Below are 26,061 nucleotides of genomic sequence, written 5' to 3'. Positions count from 1 at the left end.
ATATGAATGATGATGATTCCAGGTCCTAATACATTATACAAATAATCTGTAACGATACTTCCATTTATTTTCACATAACTACATGTTTTTGACTCAATTGAATACTCAAATACAATTACCTGGTAACTGATAATACATTATTTTAGGTGAAACTACTCAAAAGTGCAAATAATAAGCTGCACTAATAATAAAATAAGCTGTAAAAGAACATATTAATGATCAGTAATTAGTAGCCCAGAACTGTATTTTATTCTGAAACCTTTCATTCTCCATCTTTGCTGCTGGCATTATAATTATATTTTGAAGATTACACATTTATACTTTTACTAGTGAGTGTTTTGTAGATGCTACTTAAATAAAAGCCAGAGTTCTTCCTCCATCATTGTTTATCCTCCTTCTTTCTATTATCACATTTTAATGGTTTTAGTGAAATATTCAAATGATGTTTTAACGTCTCGTTTCATGAGGGTTCCAATTTCTCTGTAGAAAAATGTTGTTCCTGCTACTGGGTTCCATAGGTGGTCCCCATTGACACCTGTGTTACAAAAAAAACACAAACAAACAGACCAACATTTAAGATCTTAGTCAGTACTAAAGATCATCAGTGAAAGTGAAGGAGAAAAGTCAGTTACCGATGCACTGTCTGCATCTTCAGTGAGATGTGTTGTTTTGTGTCTGCTGTAAAGATCTCGTTTCCTTGAGCAAGTCACCAAAAACCAGTCAGCAACCACGGGCACCTGAACGAAAATAGTCAAAACATTTAAAATTTGGTGTTTCATCACTTATACGGATGCTAGTCTGAACATTTCTCTTCTCACCAAACTGAGGAATGACAAGGCTGCACCCAAGTTCACTATGGTTGGAACGATGGAAAATCTTCCTGCCTGTAAGAACCCCAAACTACCATAAGACTAAAGTAAAAACACGGACCGTTCTTGATAAAATCATTGCTGTTTCAAGATTAGTCAGGCCTCACAGTTCCAAACACAATGACGTCGAAGCGGATCCCGTAAGCTTTGATTAACGTTCTGGTTTCCTCTCCATCTGCTGCCTTGTAGTATTTAGCAAATCTAAAAGACAGAAGTTTTAGCAGTTCTTTATTCAGCCTTATACATTCATCAGTACCTGTCTGTTTAAAAAAAAAAAAAAGTTTTTCACCTAAAGTTGTAACCAGGGGCCACATTGTTGACAGGATGTTTGTTGTCCAGCCTCCGGAAGCTGTATTTAGGTAAACACTCCCCTGCCCACCAGTCCAAATCACAGCTCCAGTCAATAAGAATACCAAGGACACCCCCCTGTAAAACAAATCACTCAGTTCAGGATTATTCAGTTAGCACCTTTAAATTTAGGTTAGATCTGTACTGATGTAATTAAACACAACAATTAAAATATAATAGTCACTACAAAAAGTAGTGTTTGGACAAAAAACAATAACAAAGAATGGTATAAAACTAGTACACGCCTATGCCACAGTATTTTAATGACTGCTTGTGCTTTTGGCCATGAAACTGAAATAGTAAAATGTGTTTTATTGTAGGAGCATAAATGCAAAAAAAAAAAAAAGCTTCAATGGCCATTGCTAGGCAACCATGATCATAATATATATAGATAAGAACCTGTAAGGACCTAAAATTTGGTTGAAAACACCAACTACAATTGAAAACAGAGTAAGACAATAATTATTAAGTTCAAATATGGCAATACTGAATGAAATGTTAACTTATACCCGCTTTTCAGAGTTTAAAGAGACAACCATGTAAAACAATGTATCCTACAATGAAGGTGAAACAGCTACATAGTGCTCAACCACACTTAATGGAAAGCCAAAAAATGGCTTTAAGAGTTCAGCATTTCCAGCTGTTCTCAGCTCCCATGGTAGACTTTAATCGCAGCACAGAGCAGAGAAGCTAGAAAGGTTTTTGCCTTGTGATATGGAGCGACCACAGAGAACATAAAAATGCATACATTACACTAACTGTGGGAGTGACTATCAGACGGGAGCCAGGGAACCTGAGGGCTGTACTGGCTCACATCCTGCTTATGAGACATATATACTGGAGGAAGACCATACAGGAACTTGAACAATGAATTCCAGTACAGAAAGACAACGATCATTCGATTCACCTTCACAGCCATGTCTTGAAAATCCTCCCCAGCCTCTGAGACAATATGCTTGAGTCTGAATATGGGACAGTGTGGGTCTGTGAGACGGCTGAATTCACACCTCTTCAGGTATGAGGAGTTCACATGAGGCAGTATGTTTCTTCTGGAGGAAGGAGGACAAGGCTCCGGTTTAATGGGGAAAACTGTGACTCTGTATGTTTGCTTAAGCATCTACAGATCTCCCTCTTACATTCAAATGCAGTTCACCGACCTGTGAAAGTTGAACTTTGGGTACGTGATGCTGTTTTTGATCAACACGGTGAAGTTTTCTGCTGCAACCAGCAGCGCATGCCTGCAGGACATGAAACAACACATCAAGCCTCCACAGTCCTGGAACTAGTAACAAATATTCTAACATGGTAAATATATTCTTACTCAGGCAGCTTAGTGTCTATTTCAAGTGGGCACCATGAGAGCACTTCACAGGTCTGTGCAGTGGTGGAGTAGTTCTCACACAGTCCCGTCTGTATACCTGGGTGGAAAATAAATTTCACGCTGAGTTTTTGCTGCGTGAGGCCACAAATATTAAAGGGGCTGTATCATCAGGGAGGAAGGCCTACCGTTGCCCCGGGGATCACTGCGTCCCTCGACACAGTTGCAGTCATCCACACAAGTAGTTGATGGGCTTGGAAGCTGCAGGAAAAATCTCCAGTGTTAATGTGTATATTTGAAGGTGAAGTTAAAAATCCTAAATAAATTTCACAAACATTTTTAAGCAATAATATGCAAAACAATTAAATAAATAAATACATTTTTAAATGCTGGATGTAGAAAATATGACACAAACAGATTAATTACATTTTTAAATTAATTAAAAATCTTTGTCAGAAGCTCCCAATTTTAAAAAATTATCTAGGCTTTAAAGGGTTAATGCAAACATTAAAAAGTATTTAATACTTAACCCTTTAAAGCCTGAAGTTTCTTGAGTCTTCTAACAATTTTTAATTAGATAAGTATCCATTTGGCTATATGAGTTATGATTTGTGCCATATTTCCTGCATCAGGTATTTTTGTGCAATTTACTTGCCGTGGGGGGAAAACTCACAGAAAATATGATACACTTGACTTTAAAAGGGTTTATAATCATATTTATGATTTCCCCCAACTGAAAAACAATAGCCACAGAGAAATGTAGTAATAGAAAAAAATAAGCTGTTAATACAGGACAATCACCATGTACTTGGCACTCTAATGGTCTTCATCAATGGTTGTGCGAGTTTGGCAAGACATGGCCGACCCTTGGCTCTGGTTATCTGTTTTGTAACAGCAGTGACTCACCTCGGGACAATGTGACTGCACTTGTTTTGGGGTCACAACCATATTCGTCAGCACAAAGAATGAATGATCACTCTGTCAGAAAGTAGAGCAGGGAAAAAGTTTCCAGGGAATGAAAAAAGCCAAAACCTGTTATGCTGTTCTCCCCCCTCACATATAAAATGACAGAAATCCTAAAATGCACGTTTCAGTACCTGAGGAGGGATAATGTAATCAGCCACATCCCAAAAACGAGGCTCCGTGTCAGATGTGTTGGTGAAAGCGAAACCTTTCACTTTCGTGGTGACGGTGCTGATGACAGTATCTGTATCCTGGTAGGCCTTCTGCACCACACACACATACCTACAGCAGGTTTGCAGAAATGTCTGAGTTTAACTGTGCAAGCAAAAACATCATTTCATAATCCACATATTACCACATCCCCAACCAATCAATCCCCTCCTCTGATTTTATTGGGTACTTACCCAACCACATACATCACCACCAAGAATTGGGTGAACCTGAACACAAATCCTACACCTAAGCTGGGAATAACCAGCGTTTTTGGTGTTTCGTAGTCAAAAGCATAGTGCAGGAATCTCTTGCAGCAGCCTGCTGACTTGCTCATGGCTACACCACGAACCAATGAAGATATGTGAAACAATGACGACTCGACAAAGCCGTCCTTATTCAAATTCATTATATTCAAATCACATTTACTGCTTGGCAAATACAATTTTAAGCATAGTGTTTTTACACTAATTCCAGTTTAGACAACTTACATACTGTCATGGTAAACTTATTTTATGCTGACATTAGACTGTTGGACATGTTTAAGTACATTGCTGTAAATACGATTATTTAACTACTTGTATTGGGTTATTTGATGTAGAAAGCCAAAACAAATATTGGGTCAAAACACAACGCTCCAGCATAGGGCTGCCTCGAGTGCAATAACAGCCAGCCTTGGCTCAAGAAAACAGAAGGATTTATTCCTGCCACCTTTCTACTTCTGAAGAATAAATGTTGGGCCAACATCTAAGTAATATAAATACACATATACAAAGGCAGTAACTATAAGTAACTACACTGGAGAAAATATCAGTCCTGCTAAAGGTTTGCAAGCCTACCTAGTCTTGGGTACAGTAGGCCTATTCATTTTAACTGTATATTATTTTATTCTTTCAAAGGTAATGCTATCCACCCATCCATTCTCTTCCACTTATCCTTGTCAGGGTCACGGTGGGTGGGGATGGGGTTTGGGGGGGTGGGTGGAGCCTATCCCAGCTGTCTTAATGAGAGAAGCAGGGTGAACCCTTGACAGGTCGCCAGTGGTTAATTTAACACATTTTCATAAATGTCACTCGTAACTGTATAAACACATCTCCCTTTTCTCACCCTCAACAGGTTGTGGAGAATGGCTGCCCATCCACGAGCCTGGTTCTGTCAGGAGAAGAAGTTTTCCTTCCCACTGTTGCCAATTGCTTGCTTATAAAGGGTCAGCTTATGATTGGGGACTTCTCTCAGATGTTGTGGGGTCTTTCACCTTACCGTGCACCTTCACCTTTATGACGAATCATGTGGACCCATCTGTTAAATAAACCAGTTCCAAAGTGAGCAAGACGTGGCTGCAAACGAGGTCTAACAGGTTCTTACTGTCATCTCTGCTGTTCAACATCGGATACACGCTGAAAGCATAGAATTAGACATAATATTTGATTTCATTTTGTGAAGCGGTGCGAAACCTCTCTTTAAAAGAGTACAGCATCTTCTTTCAAAATGTGGAAATACTGAAAGTGCAGGAAACACAGAACCCTTTGTTGAAACAACTCACCAGAAATTTCCATGCCACTTTCAGATACTGCCAACTCGATCTGATTAAAAATTGTAAAAACAAGCACACACTGAGAACGGCATTGGAGCATTACTACAGACTGGACACTAACATGGGAATTTTCTGTTGTGCGTGAACGATGAAGCAATGAGTAACGGTAAGAAAACAAAAGCAACAGTTAAGAATATTTCTTTATTCGTAACTCACATTGACTTCCATGAACACAGGACAGATACAATGTCACTTTGGTCCAATAGTACCTCAGATATAAATTCTATTAAAAAAAGAAGACCCCTTAGGCTAACAGACACTTTGGCCACCAAGACAAAATGACATAGCTTGCCTTATGTAAAATAATGTTGCATCTCCACTCTTTCAAGTTTCTCCTAAGTCCACGTTGCCATAGTCATACAGTTTAAAAAGTAATCATACAGCAGATTGTGTACATAAACAACATAAAAATGGATACTGTTCATTGTGCAGTTCTTTAAAGGACAGGGTAGACACAAAGACATGGCAATGCATTAATAAAACTAATGATGTTCAAACATTATGATGCGTTTCAGTGTTTTTCAATTTTCAAGTATGAGATGAAGGCATCTACACTGTATTGTACAAAAGAAAGACAAATAGTCCACAGTAATGAAGCTACAGTGATGTGCCGATCAGAAAAACTTTGTTCATGTTTGTATCCTTTAGGTAACCCATCATCCATGTCAGTGAACGTCTCACTCACGTGGCCGCCTTTGTTACGGTGTTCTCAAACAGCACAGCCAGTAAGTCCAAAGTGATCTCATATTCGTCCGAATTCAAAGTCCACCCCGCCGTCGTGCAGGCTGCCTTCATTTGCATTATCGAAGCTGTTCTTCCCGTGGATTTGTTTGAGGTGCTTGCGGAGAACTGGCTTGTGAGCAAACACCATGTCACAGTAGTTACAGCGATGTGGCTTATCTCCGCTGTGCAGATTTAGATGATCCAACAACGAGCACTTCTGGGTGAAAGTCTTACCGCAGATCTTACACTGGAAGGGTTTGATGCCGGCGTGAACGCGCATGTGCCGGTGCAGGTTGCCCTTTTGCGTGAAGGTCTTGCCGCACAGCAGGCACATGAAGAGCTTGTGCATCTTGAGGTGGTTGGCGTAGTTCTCGAGTTGGCGGAAGACTCGGGCGCACTTGGGGCACTGGTGGTACCACTGGAGAGGCTTGTCGTAGTTCCTCTGGTGTCCGATGTGTTTCTCTGCAGGTGGAGATGAAGGAGGAGGGCTAAGTGGGTATCCCGTCACGCCAGGCGGAACCGCCATCTCACTGCTGCGGCTGTCAACGGTGGAATTAATGAGCGAGTGCTGGGGCTCAGGGGAGTGGAGCTCTGCAGGAGGGTTGGTGGAGAAGTGACCGGTGATGGAGTTCTCTGCAACATCAGACACAGACTCCACCTTTACTATAGTGATGTCACTCTCCACTATGCCTTGCCTTGGACGCCTGGTCAAGATCTGGACAGGGCTTTTGGGCTGTATAATCACATCATCATCTTCGCTTTCATCATCGTTATTATCCTGCTCCACCTGCTCCACTACCTCTTCCTCCTCCTCCTCCTCTTCCTCCTCCTCCTCCTCCTCCTGATGGACAGTCTGCACCTGAGAGCGCTCTTGTTCTATCTTTGCCTGGGAGGATAAACTCTCCTCCCTCTTCTCCCTCCGCATTTTTACATCCACTTCCAGCTGGCGTGAAGCCTGTGGTTTGATGAACTTGCTGAGGGCCTGAGTGCACTGCTCTACAATGTGGCCCATCTGGAGGAAGCTGGCCACTGTCAGGTAATGCACCAGCTCCAGCTCAGGAAACTCCAGCTGGCCAGTGTAGCAGGACAGCAGCAGCTGTCGGCCAACTTCTGCCTCCTGGATCATAGAGATCTGGACCTCCCTGGAGTCCTGCTGAAGGATGAACTGGTCCCTTAAGAAAGAGGAGCCAGCAGCAAACACCACTTTGTGACCAGGGACCTCCAGCTGGTTGATGCGAACAGTAACATCGCAGAAGCGCCTCTGGTGTCTCAGAAGGTTCATCTTCTGTAGCATGGAGTCTCCAAATGTGGCGAAGCGGAACTGCAGAATCACTTGGTTCTGGGCCATAGTGAACCAGGGGACCACAGCAGCTGTAGTAGACCAACATGAAAATACAAAGACTGAATATCTCTCCTAGGAATAGGCTACTATAAATTTTGCGAATCAAGTCTAGTTCTAAGGCAGGGGTGGGGGACTCCAAGCCTCAAGGGCCAGTGTCCTGCAGGTTTTAGATATCACCCTGGGTCAACACACCTGAATAAAAATGATTAGTTCATTTCCAGGCCTCTGGAGAACTTCAAGACATGTTGAGGAGGTAATTCAGCCATTTAAATCAGCTGTGTTGGATGAAGGAAACATCTAAATCCTTCAGGACGCTGGCCCTTGAGGCCTGGAGTTCCCCCACCCTTGTTCTAAGGTCACGCACTATCTGGACACCGATTAAAATTTTTAACTTTAGGTGGCAGGTGGTTTTACCTGGATGTAAACATTTTAAAGATTTTGTTTAAAAAAAATTAAAAAATAAAATAAAATACACAGACACATGCATATATATATATGTGTGTGTGTATGTACCCGCCCACTATATAGTTTATATAGTTAACGTCACCTGTGTCAATTACAGCCATACTAATTATAACCACAACAATCAACCTTGCGTGTGCTGCCTGGAGAGCGCGAGGCCAGACTCGATTCACAAACCGGTCAATTTAATAATTACAAGGCTATCGCTTTCAAAAGTTTCTTAGTTAGCGGTTATCTTTCAATGTCCTATTAAAAATGACTGTCCACGCTTTAATTCGGCGTTGACCAGTGTGACATAAGACAACAAAAAATGCTAATTTAAATCGGCTGCTACTATAACTGCTTTTCACGGCGGTAACATCATTGACGAGCAATATTTAAATTAAATATGAAAGTGTTGAATAGCCATTACAGCCTTACTCAGAAACGCATTAAAAGGAAATGTGGGTGTATTAATGATACAATATTGCCAGAATGTACCGATAAACAAGACAATATGAAATTATCGGTCTGTTTTAAGCGAACACTGCAACTTGACTATCGTTGTCTGAGTATATTAGCGTAGCGCCCAGCTAACGCAAGGTTAAAGTCTGGCCTTTATTTAGAGTAAACCTGAGTAAACCCCCCCAAAAAATACATTAATCTGGTATAACACGTCCATGGCTAACGTTAGCTGTACTGTTGCTAAATGGCATCAATCACACAGCTCTATGTGTCCCCTCGGCCTACTCCTTACTGTTCAGCCAGCCGCCCAGGCTGTCCTATAACATGCTTCACTGTTGCTTTATAACGAGCTCTAAAACGGCACTTTCACTTTTTCCTCGCAGTACTGAGTGTTGCGTACCTGCTTAAGCCCTTGTAAACAAACTGGTTTGTGATGCTGTAGGTGAGACGTTGGCCTGTCTGGGGGATATGAGGGAGCTGCTCCGGATGCAAAACACCTTTAAAGGCCCAGTACACACATCTCTCGGCTTGTCTCTGGAAACGCGTTCCACATTCAAATATGCCCCATAATACTGTTTAGTGGTATTATTCCAGCCCCATCGTTAATACGCCATCTTTTTCTCCTTTCGAGATCATATAATTGGTGTGGACAGATTTTTTAGCTTCCAGGCTCCATCAGATCTGTCATCAGGTTCAGTCTCTGCTGAAGGTCCCAAGAGTAACCTTTGTAAAATAACGTAATATTTCAGTATTTCTTGTGGCAGCAGCATTTTTTTTTTTTAGGTCTCTGACAGATAATCGATTATTATCATAATTTAGTGGTTTGCAGGTGAATGATTTCAAGTGCTCACAGCCATAGAATAAGCTCAAGGTGGGAAGGTGATCTGAAAGGTTATACACTTCTTTTGCAAGTCTAGACTAAAGCGAGCTGGTAGTTGAATCTTGAATTGAAATCTATGGAAGAATTTTGACAGATTTGACTTGTGATCCTATACACACAAAGACCACTATGTCAAACCAGTGATTTATGGACCCCTGTCAAATGACTTGGGAAGCAATATGTGTCTATGACAGTTATAATTTATGATACGTCATAACTCTTTAGTGATCAATAATGACATGCACAAAAAAATATGGACTAGGATGATGAATAGGATTTTTGAGATAGAAATGGACTATGGGATCATTCATAATGGTGTAGTCCAAAAAGTAAACTTTTTAGACAAAAAGTTTCATAAATGGTAGTTTTGTTTTGGTTGATTTTTGATTGTATATGCCTTATATTCTAATATTTTTATTTGTGATCCTCATATTTGACTGTCCTGCAGCAACATCTGGAAGAGCCCTCCTCTCCAAGTCTAACAGATACATTGTCTGTGTCAACCACCAGCATTCAGAGCAGTGACACAAGCGATGCTGGATGTCAAATGGTTCAGCCTCTATTGGACAGCATACATGCAAGAAATGTAGATACATACATATTGCACTTACACTTACTGCAATAGCTACACCCTTTTTGCACATGCTCTTTCTTATTCAGCTATTTATCAATAAGTAACTTATATGTATATATATATATATATGCATGTATATATTGTATGTATTGTGCTATTCCTTACTTTTTGTACTGTGTCTTTGTTACTGTTTGAACTGGAGCACTGTAACCAAAATAATTTCCCCTAGGGATCAATAAAGTATTCTGATTCTGATACATTACTTAATAGGCTCACACTTGGCTCTTTAGTGACCATTACTTGAAAAAGCTTAAACACGAAGATAAAACAGATTAGAGGAAAACAAATAGTTGCTTGGGTTAAAATTGTCTCCTTTTTTGGTCAGTTGTTTTGTGGTTTGTATCAAATTTATTTAGACAGCTTCAAATTTATTTAGACAACTTCCAAACCAGCAGGGGTGACTGTCATCCATGAGTATGAATAAACTGGGAGTTTGAAAGATTCCACCAGGCGATTAATGGTGAAGATCATTGTAGCTCACATGCATGAAAAGGAAGGGTAAGAGGCATGATGTTTATTCCATTCATTTTTCAAACTGGTAAGAATCTCATCACAAACAACACTTCTGCTTTTGCAGGAGAACTCTAACTAAAGCGACAAAGGAGTTTCATGCACTTGGAATCGTGTCACTCTTCCCATCTTTGAAGGATCTTTACTCCAAAAAGGGATATGTGAGTTTGCACTGCAGCTGTAGTGTGAGATAAGACTTTCAAAGTGTGAGGGGTATATATATATTTATATACACTTTACATTGTCTGCACTTTCTTTCTTTCTCTACGAGCATTTCTATGACATTCAGAGCATTTCTTGAGTGGTGTGTCAAAACTGTGCAACGTTAATCCAAAACCACGACTGCATCACAAAACAGAGTAGAACTAAGAGGGCCCACATCACCAAGGATGTTTGGTTTCACTGATGACATTCTGCTCACACACTTTCTGTGTCCTGATGAGTGCTCTGACACATTTTAATGTGCTCTGCAGACAGGAAAGACTTGCTTCTTAAAGGACTTTAGTATCATAAACTGACCCTGAGATCCTGGAACAGAAGAGAGGACCTCTGCACACCCAATAATCACAATGTGAGTCTGTGTCAAAAAATGATTTTAATAAGTTTAATATGGTGATAATATTTAATATAAAATAATAACTATTTACAAAATGTACTGCTAGAAACTCAGGACAGTATTAGAGCACGTCAGCACTCAGGAGCATCATGTCTTCTTGAAACACCTGGAAACAAGGACAGAGGGACGTTACGCTATAACTCTGACTATAGATCATTATACTAATATACTGATGGATCAGTGTGTCTACTTAGACATGAAATTATGTTAATAGTGTGAAAATGAAATGTAATGAAGTGTGTGCCATCTTCCATACCAGTGGATACTGTAGCCTCCCCAAATAACCACGGCAACCAGCCCTATGGTAGCTACAGCAGACAGCGATGAAACCCTCAGAGCGTACGATGTAGCTGGAATGAAGAAAGTCTCTGTGACTAAGTGACACTTTGGAAACTGGGGTAAATTGAGAGTGTCATAATGGTGGATAAAATGATCTTGCTGACTGCTTCACAGTGCATTACCTGTTACTTTAGCCCACAGGACACAGGAACTTTTTAAGGCCTAGGAGAGAAGACATGCAGCTAAAGTCCGTCGAACATATTCAGTCATTACTTTTTAACCATAGAATAGCTGCACTCACCGATTTCCACTGACTGACAGCCCGTAAAATGATATAATAGTTCTTGCCACTCTCCAGTGGTGCATTATAAAAGCCACCATAGAGCAGCCCATCTCCTATAGTAAGATTCATCTCTGTTCCAACACGATGGACTTCAAACTGAGCAGTGATGTACTCCGCTGGTGACTTAAGTGTGCTCAAAGGCGGCGCGATTGCAGGAGAGGAACAGTTAAACATCATAAACCCCTCTACAGGAAGCACAAACACTTGGTACAAACTGGGAGAAAAAAGACAAAAAAATTAACTCTAACATGCAACATTTCATGATTTTGTTTGGAAAGGATTCAGAGATATCAGATATCTTTCCCCTTGCCATGCTGATACCTTATTAAGTCCAGTGTGTTGGGTGATCTGCGCAGACTCAACGTTGGTAGAGGAGTGTCAAATTCCCTGTAGTAGACAACTGGTCCTGGAGGTACTATTGATTAAGATCATATTATAAAGTATTTTGCTTAGTATAAAGGGACCAAAGAGAATAAAATGCACAATACTTTTATTTATTTATGAAATATATTTGGTACATTGATTGGAAATAATTTTATCAGACTACAGCAGAGTTGAGGTTAAATTGCTACCTGGTAGACTGGTGTTTGTGGTGACAGAGGCTGTGAACTTGGCAGATGTTGCAGTGATGGTGATGCTATAGTTTGTGACTGGAAGCAAGCCAAGGCAGAGCTTCAGCTGGTCTGCTTTGGAGCTCAGAAATCTCTTCCTTTTGTCATAAAAGGATCTCTGGTAGTCCCTGGATCCAGTGTAAGTCACCTAGAAAGTTTAAACCAAATGTGTCATGGAGAAAAGTCCTGGTTGCTAAAGAAGGTAGGTGATGTTTTATCTGACCTTGTAAACCTCTGTGTCCTCCTCGTACTTTTCTGCTTTCCACTGCAGGCAGCTTTCATTAAAAATAAGCAGGTGATTGATAGGTGGTTTGATTTCTGTGGATGAAAAAAAAAGCATTTTGTGGGATATAATGAACATGTCAACCACAGTATTTACCCACTACAGGCTGGTCATGGACAGTCATGCAGTTGTTGTACTGTATTATTATTGTTATGGTCCTGGGTTTCAGAACCAGTGTTTAATTTGTGGATGTAATTCTTGTTTATTATTTAATGTTCCATTTGGTTCTTAGTTTGATTGTGGTTGATGATCACATTTCTTAGTATCCTGAGCCTCAATTATTTGTTTTGGTTAATGATTATTTCATTAATATTCTGCTTTAGGGTTATTTGGCACAGTCACTTATTTTCTTATTCTTTCTATTGTGTCGTATTATGTTAGTCTTTTGTCTCTGAGTAATTACTTCCTGTTTTATTTTACTTCCCTTTTCTCATCTTCCATCATTATTTTCAGCTGTGTTTCCTTTCCCCCACCAACTCTTGTATTTATTGTTTCAGCTTCTCCTTGTCCTTTGTCAAGTCATCCCTCTAACTGTGGATCATCTAGTGCTGAGTTTGCTTGTGTTTGGAATTCTTAGTATTTCCTGATCTATGGATTCCTAGTTTTCTGTAAACTGCTCTGTGGACTCTGAACTTTGTTTAACACCTGGGAAATCAAAATCAAAGCTTACACTGAGTTTTCTCTCTGCCTCCTGTCTTTGATTCTGTAAAAAGCAACAATCCACAAAGCGTATGACAATTATACTGCACTCTTCCATCAGTTCTGTCTTCAGTTAATAAAAACCATGCTCCATTGGACTGAGATCAGCTGATTTACTTGGCCACTGAAGAATATCCCATTTCTTTGCAACATAAAGCTACGCTTTAGATCATTATCCACATGTACTGTGAAGCACGATCCAGTCTGTTGTGCAGCATGTGGCTGAATCTGAGTAGAGAGTAGCGCCTTGTACACTTTAGAATTCATCCTGCTACTTTTATCAACAGTCATGTCATCAATCATACACTAAAGACCTGATTCCACTGGCAGCCATCCCATGCTAAAGCATTGGCTCTGTCGTGTTTAACAGATGGTGTGCTGTGCTTTGGAACACGAGCAGTTCCTTTCATTCTCTTCCCTTCTTTTCTCTTGCCATCATTATGGTACAATTTAATCTCTTTCTTGCATCAAAAGAATCTTTGCCAGAACCGATCAACCTCTAGTTTGTTTTTTCAGACAAGGACTAATCTGGCCTTCTTGTTCTTGAGTGTAACCAGTGGTTTGCACCTTGTTGTAAACACACTATATTTCCATCCATGAAAGAATTTCTTGGTTGCAGACTTTAACAATCATTCACCTACCTCATCAAGAATGTTCTTATGTTGGCTAGATGTAATGAAAATTATGCAGTCAGCCACTTTAGTTGTCTTCTGCAGTCTTTCAGGCCTTTTGGCCAGCACAGTCCTTTCTTTTAAGAATACTGAGTATTCTGAAGGCCAGTAATCTGTTTTACCAATACCGGTTGTTGATCTGGGTATTATGAAAGGTTTTCCTTTTTGGGGGCTTTTCAGCCTTGTTAACTTGCATCAGAATCTCTTTGGGCCATAATGAAAGATGCACTGAAAAGCTACTAAATACAAGTTAAACAATTGGAATCTCCTCCAGATGACTGTAATGAAACAATGAGAACTGTGGCTTTAACTGTATGCTGACACTTACCTATGCATCTCAGAGTAGCTTTCTGCCACTCCCCGGAGCTCCCGCACACAGAGACATTGCTTCCCCTCCAGCTGTGATATCCTGCCACGCAGCGGTGGATCACAACACTTCTATTATGCCACACGACCTCTGAGTTGGCAAGAAAAGGAGCTGGGCCACATTTAGCTGGAAAATAGCAAGAGTGAATTGTTTAATGACTCAGAAATAGTGCTATTCATTGTTTTTTCAGCATGCACCTAAAGGAAACCAAAATCCTAGAAATAAAGAAAAATATTAAGACCCACAGAGCATGCAGGGACAAACAAATTAATAAGCATGCAAACACATAAACAGCATGCTAATAATCAGAAATAATCATGCTCCCACTGCTGAACAGATACAGAGAGATCGTTACTCTACCTTTGCACTTTATAGATACTTCCCCCCACTCTCCTGATAGTGAACATGTTGACATATTATTCCCACTCTCCTGGTAAAATCCTTCCATACACTCATACAGCACAGTGCTGCCCGGTGTGCTGTTGTGGCCCCACAGGAGGTTAGCGTGGGGGAGGGCTACTGGGGGACCACAGCTTATTTCTGTCTGACACACAGACATGAATGAGCACAGACTGTGGGCTATAAAGAAATGCAACAAGACAGACACACTGTCCAATCCTCCATCAAACATGCCTTTTTTCCATAACAACGACAACAACAGCCCCTGAACATGCATTACGTAATAATCTGCACCTTCACACCACAGATCAATATCCTCCCATAGTCCGTTTTCTCCACATACTGAGTAGTTTCTCAGGCTCCTGGTGTAATATCCCTCTGCACACTGGTAATAAACCACACTACCAATGCGTGATGTGCCATCCCATAACATTTTAGCATTGGGTTTTAAAACAGGCTCCCAACAGTTGATTTCTACAACAAAAAGAAAGCTGGTCATTGTGGGTGATAATAGCTAGATGTATGTTGTCAGCAATGCTTCAATGAGTTTTGAATTGTGTATGGTTAAACTGCACAGTGGTTTAAAATGACTTTACAGTAATTAACACACAAGTTTATAGCTAAATGTCACCTTGACAAAGGATCGGTGCTCCATCCCATTTTCCACTGGCACTACAAACAGATACATTCCCTGTTCCAGCACTGAGATATCCAGGTTTACACTGATAAATAACCTTTGAGCCCACAGTGGAAATTTTATCCCAGTGCATGACTGAATTAGGGATGAGTGGGGGCTTGCCACAGTCAACTTCTACAGATGAAAAAAAATCTATCATTTAACAGAAGAAAATAAACAGTTATTTGTGTCTCGAGAGCGCCAGAAGAAAGATGTTACCTTTGCATGAGATATCTGGTTTTGTCCAGTAACCATTAATTGTGCACACTGAAACATTGTTTCCGTCACTGTGATAAAATTCTTTTTTACAGTAGTAAATTACAGTGCTTCCTGGGGTGGAGCTACCTTTCCACACTTGTCCAGTGTGAGGCAGATTTGGAGGATTCCCACATAATATCTCTATGACGGGATATGATACACAAGGGGAGTTATGGAGGATTATAAAAACAACTGAAAGCACAAGACATTTTAATTTACTTCACAATAAGATATTGAACAATATAGTTTAGTTTGTCATAGCAAGAGAAACAGGTATAATCAAAGGGGACCGACCGGGTCTTAAAATCAAGTGACTTTTTAAAATTGACAATTTAGAATAGAATAGAATAGAATAGAATTCAACTTTATTGTCATTGCACATGCACAGGTACAGGGCAACGAAATGCAGTTACTGAGTGCCACCTTTAAAAAATCTCTTTAATCTTGAATTATCTCATTAAATCTCTACATTAAACCTTTATTTATTTATTTGTTTTTTTTCAAAAGTCCTTATGATGTTTTCCCGTCTTCCTCCTCTTAGCCTGGTTGAAAGAGGGTTTTTCTTTCCCACTGTCACCAAGTGGTTAATATAAAGTGCCTTGAGGTGACAGTTGTTTTTTCGGCGCTATATAAAATTGAATTGAATTTAATAATTTAATGCTGTTTTTTTTTTCATTAGAAAACAATCCATTGTTTGATTACCTTGGCATGACAAAGTTGGGGATGTCCACTGACCATTTTCCTGACAGGTGGATACATTATTTCCTCCTTTGTTATAAAAGCCGTCTTTACAGAAATAGAGCACAGTGCTGCCAGGGGTGGAGTTATAACTCCACACCTGCCCAGTGAATTCAATTACAGGAGGATTTCCACACAAGATCTCTACAAGGAACGACAATCACCACAACAACGTAACACAAAGGATTCAGATTAATTCGGTCAGTCAATCATTTTCGATTAGAAATAGTCCTCATCAGCATGAAAGTACAGTGACAGTACCTCGGCAGAGCACAGATGGACCCGCCCACTGTCCAGCTGCAGTGCAGATGGAGACATTTCCCTTTCCAACATTATGATATCCAGAGTTACACTGATAAACCACCTCAGTGCCCATCCTTGTGCTTTTATTCCACAGCAAGCGTGAGTGAGGGACGGCAGGTGGAGAACCACAGTCAACCTCTGGGAGCCAAAGTAGTGACATGCTGCGTGAAAATGTTTTCACCTGAAAATCTCCAACAACTCAAACTGATCCATTTCATAAACAATCCTGTCACTGGCTAAAACTCTCTGGATGTTGGAAAAAACATGCAAATATTATTATTATTATTATTAAGCAAGTTTTTACATTAGTAAAAATAATGCATTAATACTCTTAACAAGTATTAGAGTAACTTGTTTCAGCAAAAAAAACCTAAACTAAACATTTTTTAGGTTTATAAGCATATTAGGAAGAAAATCAGCATTAATACACTCTCCAATGTGACACATGACTTTAAGGTTTTAGTCATTTCTGTTTATGGAATTTAACAAAACTTTCAGCACCAGGGGGCAGCATTTCACCAGTGGATGTGTTCAGATATTTTCTGATATGTGCTGCTGTTTCTAATCTCTCGATTTCCTCATCAGGCTTTGCTTTTGTGTCCCTTGAATGACTAGCCTGGAAAATAAAGGTTACATTCAAATGTATCTTGTGGTACCAATTGGTATCACGTGCGGCTCTCGTTCAGTTCATATCTTGCACATTTCATAGATGCTGTGGAAATAAAATTATTGCGCTTGTTTCTTCACATCTGTAAAAAGTCATTGTTAATTCTGAGAGGGTTAACATATTTTTAAACAGACAAATGTACAATAAGGACCTTTAATGATGTATTTTTAAATGGGTACCTCATCAAAAGTGACCCAAACAAAAGAGTAATGAGCTTAACGATCCTGAAATCCTCTGAATAAGTAAAAATTTGGCAGATAATCACCTTGAGATTCACAGTGTTGTCTCCAGTGTTAGCATGAAAATATCAGTGAATGCATTTTAAAACACATAATGTTAAGCAGAGCCGAACATCACAACAGCTACAAGCACCAAAGAGTTTCATTACCTTCACAGACCATGTCAGGTTTGCTCCACAGACCCTCAGCACCACACACAGAGCTGTTGTCTCCCCTCCTCCACACAAAGCCTTCATCGCAGATGAATGTGGCCACGCTGCTGTACGTAGTTCCTGTGACTGACACTAGCACCGTGTCCTCCAGTAGTGCAGGTGGGCCACAGTTAACAACTGAGCAGGACAGGATTATACACAACTTAGGTTTACATCCAGCTTTTCTTTACAGCAACTGGTTGCATGGATTTAATTCAAGATTGACTGTCATTGTCTAAGGAGCTTGGTAAGAAAAGCGTCTGGACTTCTTTAAGTGTCCTGACGATGTTTCATCTCTCATCTGAGAGGCTTCTTCAGGCATCTTACCTCACAACACCTACAACATTTCCAAACACCTTGGGCCAGCAACTTCATAAACGCATGGCACAACATAGAGCAACCTCGACAGGTCAAGACTCAGCTGTACGTTTGCATCTAAAGGTCAGAGGTCACTCTTTCGAGGATGTCAGTGTTCACATTTTGGACAGAGAAGACAGATGGTTTGAAAGAGGAGTGAAAGAAGCCATCTATGTCCACTGTGAACAACCATCTTTGAACAGAGGGCGGGGCTTACAACACCAACTGTCTGCCATCTATAATCCAGTTGTGAGATCCCTTCTCAGACGACTTAACGCCCACTCACATCCTGGGTCATTTGTTCTCAATAAATCACATGACAGGGTGGGGTTAGGTTTCACAATGGGTTCACTGGAAACCTTGGCTGATTGTGACCCACACCCATTTTCACACCTTGGCTTGTGTGATTAGGGGCCCTGGGCCCTCTTTGGGACACTCCCAAAAGGGCTTAAAAATCTGGGAGTCTCCACCAATTGCTCTTAGAACTGAAGAAGCTTCTTGGATGAGATGAAATGTCTTCAAGAAACTTAAAGAAGTCCAGACACTTTTCTGTCCAAGCACCTTAGACTACCATGACCTGGATGACTGAGAACCTTCACATTGGCCTTCATTATAATAGTAACCAGATAGTAGTGTGGCAGAGCCAAACCGAGAGCCATATATTTTTGACATTACACCAGAACTCTACATGAGTGACAAAATGTCCTATAAATACATATGAGCGCACCTTTGCAGGAAGCTTTGTCTCTCAGTGGGTTAAAGGGTTCTACTCCATTGTGGATTTTGTATCCAACCTGGCAGCTGCAGTCAAAGCTGCCCTCAAGATTCCTGCATTGAGCTCCCTCTCCACACTGCCCTGTGATCCCGCACTCATCAATGTCTGCACAGCCAAAGAGAGATGATGAACATGTGGCTTAAAATTTGCTCATTTAATAATGTATTTCTAATATCATAGGTGTTGCTTAAAAAAACCCTGGGTACAGCGCAAACTCACCCTGGCAGTGGGTGCCATCATTTGGGATGAAAACAGCCATGTTGTTAGAAGGGCTGTAGCCGGCCAGACAAGTACAGTAGTAGCTGCCAAAAGTGTTGTGACAAGTGGTGTGCTGGCCACAGATCTTACTGGATCCTATCTGACACTCATCTTTGTCTGGAGAAACAAAGAAAACGATCAATAAGAATTTTTTTTCTGCAAGTCAAAGGTGTGGAAAAGGTCCATGGGAATAATTACCATTAGAGTTTATAGACATTTTCATAAACCCAAATAATGTGAGATAAGTAACTGCATGATAGAATATTATGGTTAAAATATATACTTTTTAAAAGAATAAACTAAAAAAGAATTTTTTTTTAAGTATTTTAATAAATAAGTTGTTGTTTCAAATCTCCCTAATGAAATTAGCATTGACCCTCTACAAAATACAGTGGGGCAAAAAAGTATTTAGTCAGCCACCGATTGTGCAAGTTCCCCCACCTAAAATGATGACAGAGGTCAGTAATTTGCACCAGAGGTACACTTCAACTGTGAGAGACAGAATGTGAAAAAAAAATCCATGAATCCACATGGTAGGATTTGTAAAGAATTTATTCGTAAATCAGGGTGGAAAATAAGTATTTGGTCAATAACAAAAATACAACTCAATACTTTGTAACATAACCTTTGTTGGCAATAACAGAGGTCAAACGTTTACTATAGGTCTTTACCAGGTTTGCACACACAGTAGCTGGTATTTTGGCCCATTCCTCCATGCAGATCTTCTCGAGAGCAGTGATGTTTTGGGGCTGTCGCCGAGCAACACGGACTTTCAACTCCCGCCACAGATTTTCTATGGGGTTGAGGTCTGGAGACTGGCTAGGCCACTCCAGGACTTTCAAATGCTTCTTACGGAGCCACTCCTTTGTTGCCCGGGCGGTGTGTTTTGGATCATTGTCATGTTGGAAGACCCAGCCTCGTTTCATCTTCAAAGTTCTCACTGATGGAAGGAGGTTTTGGCTCAAAATCTCACGATACATGGCCCCATTCATTCTGTCCTTAACACGGATCAGTCGTCCTGTCCCCTTGGCAGAAAAACAGCCCCATAGCATGATGTTTCCACCCCCATGCTTCACAGTAGGTATGGTGTTCTTGGGATGCAACTCAGTATTCTTCTTCCTCCAAACACGACGAGTTGAGTTTATACCAAAAAGTTCTACTTTGGTTTCATCTGACCACATGACATTCTCCCAATCCCCTGCTGTATCATCCATGTGCTCTCTGGCAAACTTCAGACGGGCCTGGACATGCACTGGCTTCAGCAGCGGAACACGTCTGGCACTGCGGGATTTGATTCCCTGCCGTTGTAGTGTGTTACTGATGGTGACCTTTGTTACTTTGGTCCCAGCTCTCTGCAGGTCATTCACCAGGTCCCCCCGTGTGGTTCTGGGATCTTTGCCCACCGTTCTCATGATCGTTTTGACCCCACGGGATGAGATCTTGCGTGGAGCCCCAGATCGAGGGAGATTATCAGTGGTCTTGTATGTCTTCCATTTTCTGATGATTGCTCCCACAGTTGATTTTTTCACACCAAGCTTCTTGCCTATTGTAGATTCACTCTTCCCAGTCTGGTGCAGGTCTACAATACTTTTCCTGGTGTCCTTCGAAAGCTCTTTGGTCTTGGCCATGGCGGAGTTTGGAGTCTGACTGTTTGAGGCTGTGGACAGGTGTCTTTTATACAGATGATGAGTTCAAACAGGTGCCATTCATACAGGTAACGAGTGGGGGACAGAAAAGCTTCTTACAGAAGACGTTACAGGTCTGTGAGAGCCAGAGATTTTCCTTGTTTGAGGTGACCAAATACTTATTTTCCACCCTGATTTACGAATAAATTCTTTACAAATCCTACCATGTGAATTCATGGATTTTTTTTTCACATTCTGTCTCTCACAGTTGAAGTGTACCTCTGGTGCAAATTACTGACCTCTGTCATCATTTTAAGTGGGGGAACTTGCACAATCAGTGGCTGACTAAATACTTTTTTGCCCCACTGTACTTCTGGATTTTTAAGAGATGGTGCAGAAAACTACATCTGTTCAGAAGGAAAAACAATCTTGGAATCTTACTGCATCTGTGCAAAAGGAAATAGCTGCAATGGACAGATGTGAGGATATCAGTGGTTACACCTCTGTGGAGCAAAGAGGATGCAGGCTGTATCAGAAGATCAGGTTGTCTGATACAACATAAATCCTCTTTATTGCATGAGGGTGTAACCATCAGTTTCCTTGTATCTGTCCACTGCCAGCCAGTTTATTTTTTGTACAATATCCGGCCAACTCTTCCAAGTTCATATGACTCCACATTTCAACTTTTTTCTCAAAATAGTATTTGGACTTTAATCTATTTTTTAAAAAATTGGTTTTTTAATCTGGCCCGAATACTCATTCCTTTTAGTGGTATGTATTAATACAACTCTGTAATTATTATTTTTATACTTCTTACTTATTCACGCCTTTATTAAACTTGCTAAACCATTTCCATACCCCTCAGCATTAGTTGCATTTTGTGTTTTTGCTAATTATTAAATGTAATATGATGCTAACATGCTAAATTAACATCACTGCGAGTATTAGTCACTTCTAATTAGCATTTAGCTCAAATCACCTTTACCCAAGAACAACCCATATAGGTACAACCTCATAGAGCTGTGAGTATGGATTTAGCTGTGTCTAGGTTTGGCCTCTTGGATAGTAACTAAACCATTTCCATACCCCTCAGCATTAGCAGCATTTTGTGTTTTTTTTGCTAATAATCAAATGTAATATGATGCTAACGTGCTAAATTAGGATCACTGCGAGTATTAGCCAGTTCAGATTAGCATTTAGCTCAAATTACCATTACCCAAGAATAGTCCATACAGGTACAACCTCATAAAGCTGTGAGTATGGATTAGACTCTGTCTAGTTTTGGCCTCTTGGATAGAAACTATAATAAGATATACCTTCAAGTGTCAGGAAGCAAGGGGTTGTTAACATACTGAGCAAAGCAACATTTGGAGCTATATTTGTAGCTTGTGAGCTGCTAAATACTCCATCATGCTCACCAGCTTATTAACCTCGCCTGTGGCATAGCCAGCATAAAACATGGTTATAGCTTCAGGCTAGGAAAATAAAGCCAATGAAACTTTGCCTTAACTCATGTAACTTCCAGACCTATTGAAGTCTTTCTGATGTGACCTCTATAAACACGTTAAACTCTGTAAAAACTAGTTTGGGGTCATATGGAATAAAAATGGCATCTACTTTGTTAATTGTGGTCATACTCTGTTTTAAAATGATTGCCTGTGATATAAAACTTTGGCTAACACTTTGTCAATCAGACCGCCTCTTCTCCTCACATCCCTCATTTTGCTGCCAAGATGCTGACAGTGGAGATGTTCGTGTGAAAACTGTACAACAGGTAGATACGTGTAATGTTTTAGTCTGTGGGCTGTTTGGTTACATACTGTTTGATTGCTGTGCAGCAGCAGAGTGCTAACAGATCACTGCTGTTGCTAGAAATGATCCTGATGTTGGCGGTAAAAAACGATAAATTTGATGAAACCAAAATAGTTAGCATAAAGTCGTTAAAGAGCTGTTTGGAGTCTTGGAAAACTGTACAAGTGGATGCTGATTCGCTGTGGGTTTATCCCTATGAGCAGCCTCTTTTACATTACATAAAGTTACTTGATTAATTTTTAATATATTAACTGGAGCAGCAGTACAGATATTTATTTTTTTCCTACCTTGACAGAAGGTTCTTCCATTTCCAACAAAGCCGTACTTGCAGTTACAAACTTTGCCCGAGCCATCTGACTTGTCGTCACACGTGGCATTAGCATGGCAGGTTGAGCACACATCCAACAGACTCTGACCCTCTGCTGGCTTACCTGAGAGGATAGAGAGGACTCTTCTCCAATTATCATGTTGATACTTAAAGTTGTTCATTATGTCATATATATCATACGTTGTAATTATAAAATCAGAATTGTGGGGAGAAAAACGTCACCAGGATTCTCACCTGAAAAAACGAAGAGCAGAAAGAACACAATCATGCTTTTGGTTCCTTCATCCATCCTTCCAGTCTCCCCGTGGACTTCACCCGACACAAAACCTCTTCGTCCTCATCTTCGTTTTTTCTATTTTTTTTTTTTTATTTATGTACTTCCTTCTTGTGCACCATTATTAAGCTGAGCGCATTTGATAACCAGAATTGTGAGTGGGTGAGCTGAGGTCACCCTGGGAAAGAAACTCCTTTCTCAATGGTCCTCTAGCAGTTTTGTGGTTTTAGCTGTCATCGTCTGGCATGTTCAGTTACTACTCGCATCTGCAGATGATACGTTCACTACTCACAGTGGACTGCCCACTCAGCTGTGGGAGCTGATAACAGCTATATTTGGCCCCATAAACCTGCTGAATTTCCTCTTAAAAAACATGGTGTCACTTTGTAACAGTTAGTTTTGTGCATATTAAACTCCTCATTACACCAGTTTGGTGTTAACCACTGACACAGCTCTTATGGATTCATGAAGGTTAAGTGCAGTTTACCCGATGCTAAGTGATGGCTCACTTAGATTAGACTCCATAAATATATAAGCGGTGTTTTAAGTTTTTGTATTTATGTTGAAACTAGGGGTCTGCAGTGGGTGATGTGGGAGGGGGAGATAAGTCTGATGAGCTCCTATCTCTCTGCCCAGCAGGGTCCTAACTGGGGTTTTCTGTCACTCAAATTAGTAAGCTAAACTCTTCATAGCTGTGGCTCTGTGTGTCTGTGTGTGTGTGTTTATATATTCACGGGCCAGTTTTAGACATTTTTGTCCAAACTAAAGATCAAAGTGAAAACTGTGTGTTTGTGTGAGCACACATCAGGTCTGGGTAATCACAAAACCATTAGTTTAGTCAAACATCAAGGAACTGACCCCTTTGAACAAATGAGTAACATCACGTGGAAAAGAGAGAAAATAAAAAATAAATGAATAAAAAACTGAATAAACTTACAATCCAATAGTACATGATTGTTTAAATACACAGTTTATATAATTTTCTCCTCAAACATTTCACATTTTCCCCAAAAGGTTGATTCTGTTCATCTGGACGTAGAGTTTTCAGTGGGAGAAACGTTTCGTCACTCATCCAAGTGACTTCTTCAGTCTCAGCTGACTGCAGGTTTCCCCAAACTTATAAACAGTAGATTTCTACAGTGACTGAAACCAGCCCACTGAATGAACAATGGGCTGTGAGGTCAGTTCCTTGATCATTAATATGCAAATTCTCATGACGAATGATCAACAACCATTGATCAGTGGCCAGAAGTACCATTCACAGAGAGTTGGGGAATGGCTTTAATCACAGCATTGTAAGATGGTAAAAGATGTACCTTTAGGCCCCCTCCTCGATTCAGAGATGGTCTTTCCCTTTTCACGTAAATGGCCTCATGACTTCGTGCTCAAACCAGCTTTCCTCCCCATTCAGGATGTGTACATCCTCATCATTGAAAGAGTGTCCACTGGCTGGTAAGTGTCAATAGGAAACTTTTTGGGATTTGCTTACCTGGATGATTGAGCACGCATCAAGACATTTCACATTTTTACTACTCAAAACAATACTGAATTTATACTTCTTTACACTTGGTCCTTAGAATTATATTGCATGAAATAAATGCAAAATGTCCAACCGTTATGAATAAATAACAATTATATTTATGTAAGTCTATGGGACATACAATATATGTAAAACATGAACAAGTGTTTTTCCTTTCTTTTCCATAAGTTCCCTCAAGTCTGAGGGGAAAACAGTATTTAGCAAGGTTTCAAATGATGTAAACATCCAAATAGTTCCTTTTAAAACTGAGCTTCCTCAATAAAACATGCACAAACGAACAATAAACCATGTAAAGACGCAGACTACAAGTTCAAGCTTGTCTCAGCCTCAAACTCATCATGTGACAAGCATGTGTTCGACCCCTGAACTGAAGACAGGCCTCTTACACATGAAAACGTGCATAAACATGCTAATTTATTCCTGATATTGGTAATTCCTTATCATCAGCAGATTAGACTTGAAACTCTCAAGTCTCCAGACAGCTGATAACAAACTGGCTAAACAACAACAGCTGGTTAAAAACTAACATTATAAGCTAACCAGCTAATGTTAGGGCAAGTGCCCTAAAAACACAGTTTTCCTCTGATAAACAGTTTGATTACATTCTCACATTGTATGAGAGAGCAGACCCTAACAGAGGCTCAAAGCACTACTTTCTGACAGAAAAGTTAAAGATATCCTCAAGAACTCACCTCAGAAATACTGCCATAGGACAGAATTTAGCATTGCTGTCTCGTCGACTCTTTTTGGACTCCTTTCACAAAGGTCTTCAGCCTCTTCCAAAGCAAATAGACATGGATACATATTGACAGCTGAAATAAACAGGGGATTGACAGCCTAGACTCACTACAGATAAACAGTGGCCAGAGCTGATTGTTCTACAGCAGCTACTGTAGCTAGGATTATGCACTTGAATTGAAAGGGTAACAAAATATAATCCAGTTGACTGCAATTTACTGACATCTAGTGGTGAGGTTTTACACACTGTACCTTTAAAATAATCCCAAAGGTGAACTCCAGACAGTCTCAAAGAATCAAGTCTGTCTGAATTTGTCCTTCTTTAGAGATCGTTTAAGTTTGTATCAGTCAGGCTCTCACTATAAATCACATCAAGAGCAGAAAATAACCACTCACTAGCTCCGTTCTGGTGTGAGAGTAGCACAACTGGACATCATGCATACCTTGTGCTTTCAGGTAGCTGCTGAATAAAAACAGCAGATCAGAATGCACTGGCTCCTGCATTATCACACACAAAAACGTAGTGTAATAGCCAGAGAAGTTCATGGACACAGCGCATGTAAGGAAAAAAGGGTTGTATCTTAAAGAAACACACAGTTTGTATCTTTGAGTTCTGACAAATGTGTTTCACATATTCCTTCCAAATAAAAATAACACTCAGGTGGCACTCAGTTATTTTTGCCTACGCCAGCTGTTGATGAGCACTGAACCATTGCG

General features: G+C 40.3%; 3 protein-coding genes across 3 annotated transcripts; all 3 read right to left on the bottom strand.

Annotated features, from left to right (window-relative positions):
• Window positions 1-29: 29 nt before the first annotated feature.
• p2rx4b (purinergic receptor P2X, ligand-gated ion channel, 4b) lies at window positions 30-4,805 on the bottom strand. Its single transcript, XM_085474550.1, has 12 exons — window positions 3,903-4,805; window positions 3,633-3,780; window positions 3,442-3,513; window positions 2,724-2,796; window positions 2,539-2,635; window positions 2,375-2,455; window positions 2,125-2,266; window positions 1,159-1,295; window positions 977-1,070; window positions 819-884; window positions 633-737; window positions 30-535 (listed from the first exon to the last, which is right to left on the bottom strand). The coding sequence occupies exons 1-12, from the start codon at window positions 4,115-4,117 to the stop codon at window positions 503-505; spliced, it is 1,263 nt and encodes a 420-aa protein (XP_085330676.1). The 5' UTR covers window positions 4,118-4,805; the 3' UTR covers window positions 30-502.
• A 619-nt stretch (window positions 4,806-5,424) lies between these two features.
• Window positions 5,425-8,936, bottom strand: zbtb26 (zinc finger and BTB domain containing 26). Its single transcript, XM_085474549.1, has 2 exons — window positions 8,674-8,936; window positions 5,425-7,396 (listed from the first exon to the last, which is right to left on the bottom strand). The coding sequence occupies exon 2, from the start codon at window positions 7,371-7,373 to the stop codon at window positions 6,045-6,047; it is 1,329 nt and encodes a 442-aa protein (XP_085330675.1). The 5' UTR covers window positions 7,374-7,396; window positions 8,674-8,936; the 3' UTR covers window positions 5,425-6,044.
• A 1,937-nt stretch (window positions 8,937-10,873) lies between these two features.
• Window positions 10,874-25,522, bottom strand: susd1 (sushi domain containing 1). The gene is made up of 19 exons (XM_085474548.1): window positions 25,299-25,522; window positions 23,027-24,555; window positions 22,752-22,895; window positions 18,989-19,144; window positions 18,722-18,874; window positions 17,596-17,775; window positions 16,499-16,678; window positions 16,202-16,381; window positions 15,461-15,640; window positions 15,197-15,376; window positions 14,527-15,039; window positions 14,128-14,292; window positions 12,370-12,464; window positions 12,108-12,294; window positions 11,857-11,950; window positions 11,494-11,749; window positions 11,375-11,414; window positions 11,170-11,263; window positions 10,874-11,019 (listed from the first exon to the last, which is right to left on the bottom strand). The coding sequence occupies exons 2-19, from the start codon at window positions 23,079-23,081 to the stop codon at window positions 11,001-11,003; spliced, it is 2,871 nt and encodes a 956-aa protein (XP_085330674.1). The 5' UTR covers window positions 23,082-24,555; window positions 25,299-25,522; the 3' UTR covers window positions 10,874-11,000.
• Window positions 25,523-26,061: the final 539 nt, after the last annotated feature.

This window comes from Copadichromis virginalis, linkage group LG12, assembly GCF_057382275.1.
Source record: "Copadichromis virginalis isolate Kocher_CV1m ecotype Utaka linkage group LG12, C_Virginalis_male_GT1.1, whole genome shotgun sequence".
Classification (NCBI taxonomy): Eukaryota; Metazoa; Chordata; class Actinopteri; order Cichliformes; family Cichlidae; genus Copadichromis; species Copadichromis virginalis.
This window is presented reverse-complemented; position numbering and strand designations above follow the sequence as displayed.

Bases quoted from the DNA above. Each gene is read 5' to 3' on its own strand.
- zbtb26 (XM_085474549.1), bottom strand. From the start codon at position 7,373: ATGGCCCAGAACCAAGTGATTCTGCAGTTCCGCTTCGCCACATTTGGA.
- susd1 (XM_085474548.1), bottom strand. From the start codon at position 23,081: ATGGATGAAGGAACCAAAAGCATGATTGTGTTCTTTCTGCTCTTCGTT. The intron at 17,776-18,721 runs GTGCGCTCATAT...TGTCCTGCTCAG, and splicing joins AGACAAAGCTTCCTGCAAAG to TTGTTAACTGTGGCCCACCT. The intron at 15,040-15,196 runs GTGACATTTAGC...TTTTTGTTGTAG, and splicing joins AGCACCGATCCTTTGTCAAG to AAATCAACTGTTGGGAGCCT.
- p2rx4b (XM_085474550.1), bottom strand. From the start codon at position 4,117: ATGAATTTGAATAAGGACGGCTTTGTCGAGTCGTCATTGTTTCACATA. The intron at 738-818 runs GTGAGAAGAGAA...ATTTTCGTTCAG, and splicing joins CCTTGTCATTCCTCAGTTTG to GTGCCCGTGGTTGCTGACTG. The intron at 536-632 runs GTAACTGACTTT...TTTGTAACACAG, and splicing joins AAGATGCAGACAGTGCATCG to GTGTCAATGGGGACCACCTA.